At 43.1% G+C, this 6,019-nt stretch overlaps 1 protein-coding gene across 1 annotated transcript in view; it reads left to right on the top strand.

Moving 5' to 3' along the window:
• The window catches only part of LOC108793333, a 17,451-nt gene that overhangs the window by 8,606 nt on the left and 2,826 nt on the right, over positions 1–6,019 (top strand). The window contains exons 2-3 of the mRNA XM_018564246.1: positions 2,159–2,266; positions 3,835–5,466. Of these exons, the coding sequence (XP_018419748.1) occupies positions 2,159–2,266; positions 3,835–5,466 (1,740 nt within the window). The remainder of the gene's footprint in view (positions 1–2,158; positions 2,267–3,834; positions 5,467–6,019) is intronic.

The following is a 6,019-nucleotide window of genomic DNA, read 5'->3' as shown; positions in this document are numbered from 1 at the left end:
CTGCCCTGGAGTTTGACTTTAGGCATAGTGGGTGCAGTTTTCTGAATAATTTCTTTACACCCCGTAAGTCAACTGTACATTAAGATCCAGCGATTCATTTACTCCAACCTGCATACAATTGTCTCAGGCTACCAATGCAAGATGTGAAAAAAAAATGGCTCTATAACTGGAAGCTGCATCTGGCTATAAGATGTAATATAACGGATGTATCATTTTCGGCGGGCGCCCCCCCTTCACTTTTCGCCCGGTGCCCGCGCCCCTGCTGCACCCCCGGTTGTTACGCCACTGCGTAGTGTTTAGCGCTTCTGCCTTGCAGCACTGGGGGTCCCGGGTTCTAATCCTGGCCACAGAAGTTTGCATGTTCTCCCTGTTCTTGCCTGGGTTTCCTCCCACACTCCAAAGACATGCTGGTAGGTTAATTGGCTCCTCTCTAAGTTGGCCCTCTATGGATGCATGTGATGATAGGGACCTTGGATTGTAAGCTCCTTGAGGGTAGGGACTGATGTGAATGTACAATTATGTAAAGCGCTGTATAAATACCTGTAATAAATGTCAGTCATGGCTGTTTTTTCAATGCTGCACCTTCCTTTCACCAGCCAACAGGGTTGTTGCTACCCCCCCCCTTCCCTCCTTCAAGTAGGGATCTGGCATTGTGCAATTTATAACCCATGCTACTGCTGGGGATAAGTGTAGTCATTGTAGTGATATTGATTTTGTGTTTTTTCCCCCTCATATTTATTTGCTATTTGTGTATTGTAGCCTTAAATGTTTTTCACTTTTTTTGGAGGTGAGAAAATTTAGATTAGGTTTGCTTATTGTATTTTTTTTTATTATTTACAATATTTATTTTTATTGTATTCTTTGGGGGTTTTTTTCCCTTGTATTGAATGGCTATTTCTTTATTGTAGCTTTAAATGTTTTTTCACTTTTTTAAGAAATATTTAGATTAGGTTTTGTTTTTTGGGATTATTATTATTATTATTTATTTATATTTTATTTTGTTCTTTGTAATTGTATTTTTTGTTTCTTGTATTTAATTTCTATTTCTGTATTGTAGCTTGAAATGTTTTTCTTTTTCACTTTTTTGGAGGGGGGGAATATTCAGATTAGACTTGCTTGTTGTTGTTTTTGTTATTATTATTGTTGTTATTATTAATCTAAATTTTCTCATCTCCAGTAAAAGTGAAAAACATTTAAAGCTACAATACACAAATAGCAAACAAATATGAGAAAAAAAAACCCATTAATATCATTGTTGTTATTGTTATTATTTATTTCTGTTTTATTTTGCTCTTTGTATTTGTGGTTGTTTTGTTTGTATTTAATAGCTTGTTCTGTATTGCAGCTTTACATGTTTTTCTTTTTCACTTTTTTTGGAGGGGGGAATATTTAGATTAAGTTTGCTTGTTGTTGATTTTTGTTATTATTATTATTATTATTGTTGTTATTATTAATCTAAATGTTCTCATCTCCAAAAAAGCGAAATACATTTAAAGCTGCTATACACAAATAGCAAACAAATATGAGGAAATGTTTGCATTATTCTTATTGTTGTTATTATTGTTGCTATATTTTATTTTGCTCTATCTGTTTGTTTTTTCCCCCTTTTTTCCCCTGTATTTAATCATTATTTGCATATTTTTGCTTTTTATTCCCCCCCCCTTTTTTTTTTTTTTACAGTGCTTTTGTTGTTTCTGTGAAAAAAAAATGTAAATAATATGGCTGATGAGGGGGCACAAAAATAGGTCCAGGATAGATCAAAGGTAACCTTCAGAAACCATTTAAAGCCCATTTCACCCTGAAAATCCCACCAAAACCATGCTAATTTTGACTTTCCTATTGCCCCCCAAAAATGTCACCAAAATGGTAAAATGTTTAGGTTGTTTGCAGATATTTCTTTCGATTTCCATGTGCACCATGGGAAACTTTCGATTTCACGTATCCCCGCTATTCTTTACAGTCACTTTCCTATAAATGAGCCTCAGTACATGGAACTATATTGACCTCATTGGGTTTTATATTTTTATTATCTAATAAAATATTGGTGGGCAGATCCAACCCAGATATACAATGTCCTTGCAAACCCATGTATGACTTTTTTTTTGTCCATTGATTAATAATTGATTGAAATTCTTCTCATTCTGGTTTCCTGTTCTAGGCACCGTGCTGCTTGCTGTTTATAACTACAACCTATCAAGAGAGCTTGTCTCCAAATCGTCGCTGGGAATTCTGCTTATTATTTTAGCCCTCATCTTGGCACATATAGGTAACTCATGTTTATGTTTTTGACCAGTTTTTATTTCTCATCTAAGTTACCAATAATGGACACTGTATGGCCAAAATTTGTGGGCACTTGAAGACCATCACACCTACATGAACTTGTTGGACATTCCATTCCAAAACCTTGGCCATTAATATTGAGTCCCTTTGCAGCTTTATAGGGCTATGGTTGTTGTTTATAAGAAAATCCTATCCCCAAACCCACTTGAGTTCCTCCAGACCATACTGGTCACATGAGGTCAGGGCTCTGGTGTGGAGAACCTTGAGTGGCCCTCACAAACTGGTCAAACCATGTCTTTATGGAGCTGGCTTTGTACATCTGAACTCAATAACTCCTATGATGGACTTAGGTTCCACAAGGTGTTCCTATGGTCCATTAGTTTGAGGTCAGGGCTCTGGTGTGGAGAACCTTGAGTGGCCTTCACAAACTGGTCAAACCATGTCTTTATTGAGCTGACTTTGTACATCTGAACTCAATAGCTCCTATGATGGACTAAGGTTCCACAAGGTGTTCCTATGGTCCATTAGGTTGAGGTCAGAGCTCTAGTGTAGAGGAATTTGAGTGGCCTTCTCAAACTGGTCAAACCATGTCTTTAGAGAGCTGGCTTTGTACACCTGAACCCAATTACTCTATGATGCACTTGTATTCCATAAGGTGTTCCTATGTTCCATAGGGTTGAGGTCAGGGCTCTAGTGTGAAGGAACTTGAGTGGCCTTCTCAAACTGGTCAAACCATGTCTTTATGGAGCTGGTTTTATACACCTGAACCCAATAACTAAGGTGTTCCTATGTTCCATAAGGTTGGGGTCAGGGCTCAGGTATGGAGGGACTTGAGTGGCCCTCACAAACTGGTCAAGCCACGTCCTTATGGAGCTGGCTTTGTACACAGGGGACAGTCATAGTGAAACTGCATCCCACCCCTTTGCTTACGTGCAGCTGAGGACGGTGGATTCCTGGCTGCAGCTGGTTGGGCGGAAAGAGCTTCCTTCTGTGTTTGGAGGAGCTCAGGTTCAGACCGGGTTCAGTCCTAACCTAAGCTCATCCCTTATTTGTTACCCTGTCACAAGGGCTTCCAATGGAGACTACAAGTGGCCACTTCAACACACTATAGGCAGGCATGGTCCACTGTTGTCACCATTAGAAAACCTCCCCTGAGAAATCCCATGGACTAATCAAGGGAGTGCATGGAGACAGGGGGGGGGGGATTTATCAAAACTGGAGCAGACAAAATCTGGAGCAGCTGTGCATGGCAACCAATCAGCTTCTCCGTCTCATTTTCAAATCTCACCTGAGCAAACTGAAGAGAGAAGCTGATTGGTTGCCATAGGCAACTGCTCCAGATTCTCTCTGCTCCAGTGTTGATAAATCCCCCCTAGGGAGTGGTGGGATGTAACAAAGGAGGAAAAAAGGGAAAACAAATATATTATTAAAACAAAGAAGTCAATTTTATATGATGAACAGTGTTTTTTTTGAGGATTAAAGGTCATCCAGTTAGGTTAACTCTACTAGAAAACACTAACATGAACATCCTCTATGTCTTTTGTTTTCTTATAGGGATCCAGAAAAAGTTCAGCCCAGAACCCTTGGTAGTCACACTAGTCATGACGGTGTCGTCCCTCTGGAGCAATTCTGGCATTATACTTCTCTTAGCAGACAATGGGATCCTTTCAGCATCAGGACAGTTTCGAGAAACCCAATTCCCGGGCCTAGTAGCCATCTGCTGTGCCTTCCTCATTATAGGCTGTGTGGGAACGCTCCAAAATAAAGGAGCCTTCCCGCTTCTGTCTTTTGGTCTTGGCCTTGCCAACATCCATGTCCTTGCCATGTCCAATGACCCTTCTCTTGGTTCCTCGGGTATCGCTTGCAACTTCATGATAGTCACCGTTATCAGCATCTATCTGGTGGCCGTAAGGTTTGCAAACATGAGGGCTGGGAAAAAGGCCTTGCCGGCTGAGAAAAAAGTCAGCTTCCCAAACCGGATCTCAAGGAACCACCTGGTTGTCTCAGGAATTTTAGCCAACATAGTGTCATCCAGCATCCTCTCTGGAAAACTCTTGGGGACGGTCACCGTCCTGTTCAGCGGCCAAGCCAATTGGATGTTCACATCGGCAGCGTACCAGGTGGCGGTGTCCGTTGCGTCCTTTTGGGCCAGAGATATAATACACGCCACTTTCTTCAGCTTGTTGGCCATGCTGAAGATCGTAGAAGGATATTCCCTTTTAAACCAGCCAAGTACCTCAGGAGAGCAGTTACTCCCTTCCTCCTTCATGGTTGTGTTGGCCGTCCTTTTCTTTACTTTATCTTTGATGATGTGCCTTCAGAATGTCTGCATCGGCCTATATACGCTCCTCTTTGCCATTTATTGCGCCACTTTAACTCTTCCCAGCGGTATAAACCACAATGCAGCGCAGTCGGTCAACCTGGTCATCTTCTTTACGTCGGTGGCCCACATGTCTCTTAGACTCTACCTGTCAAAGACCGACTTCAGAATCCCGGAACGTAAAGGTCTAGCGCAGATGATGAATTCCTGTTTCCGATGTATGAAGATCACGCCAAGAATAGTCATGCACCACCCTTATTCTCCTACCTTGAACACCCGAGATGTGGACGTCATTGGCCACGCGTTCAACACCCTGGCAACGTTCTCCCTGACGGTACAGGCACAGGGCACCTTTATACTGGTCATGGCGAGCGGAAGCATGGTGCACATGGCCGGTTTGATGTCCCTGTATACCGGAAAGGCGGCGGAGAGCAGCGCTTTTGTTTTTTACGGCGTGCTGTGGGTGACTTGGGGCCTTGCAGAGTATATGGCGCTCCAAGTGCCAGTGAGAGCATTTTACATAGCCGTGGGCATTATCTGTTTCTTAGTTTTGAATGGGTTTCTTACCATGTGCATGACCACTCTTAACACAGCCTGGTTCACGAATTCACTTTTTCTGGAGGTTCTGCTCATTATGAGTTTGTTGAACACCTTAAATATTGTCCCCAGTCAATGTGTTGTTGTTTTTAGCATACTGTTCGGTGTGGTGAGCTTTTACTGCTTTTTAGCTGCCCTGGTCAATGGGACTTTGGTGGCACCTCATCTGCCATGGGGAAAGCCACTCCTGAAACCCACGCTGCCTCAGGAGAGTTGTACCCTATGCCCGTTTCCTGCCAAGAAAGTCACATCTATCAGGAAAATAGCAGGTGAGTGAATGTGATGTGAATAATGTTCCTTTATTTGATAAGAAAACACTCACAATTATTGCTTTACTTATTCACTGTGCAAGGCTTGTGGGTGCCTCTGGTGGTACATCAGGGGTACAAGACTCGTGGGTGCCTCTGGTGGTACATCAGGGGTAAAAGACTCGTGGGTGCCTCTGGTGGTACATCAGGGGTACAAGACTTGTGAGTGTCCCTGGTGCTACATCAGGGGTTACATAGTTAGTCAGGTTGAAAAAAGACACAAGTCCATCGAGTTCATCGAGTACAAGGCTTGTGAGTGCCTCTGGCCTGAGACCCTCGGCAAATCTCCTCTTCCTCAGACCCTCTCCTCCTGAGACCCTCCACACATCTCCCCCTCCTGAGACCCTCCGGACATCTTCCTCTCCCGAGACCCTCCACACATCACCCCGTCCTGAGACCCTCCACACATCTCCCCCCTTCTGAGACCCTCCACATCTAACCCTCCTTAGACCCTCCACACATCTTCCCCTCCTGAGACCCTCCACATCTCCCCCTCCTGAGACCCTCCACACAT

Source organism: Nanorana parkeri, unplaced genomic scaffold (genome assembly GCF_000935625.1).
Source record: "Nanorana parkeri isolate BGI_ZX_2015 unplaced genomic scaffold, ASM93562v1 scaffold740, whole genome shotgun sequence".
Lineage (NCBI taxonomy): Eukaryota > Metazoa > Chordata > Amphibia > Anura > Dicroglossidae > Nanorana > Nanorana parkeri.
This window is presented reverse-complemented; position numbering and strand designations above follow the sequence as displayed.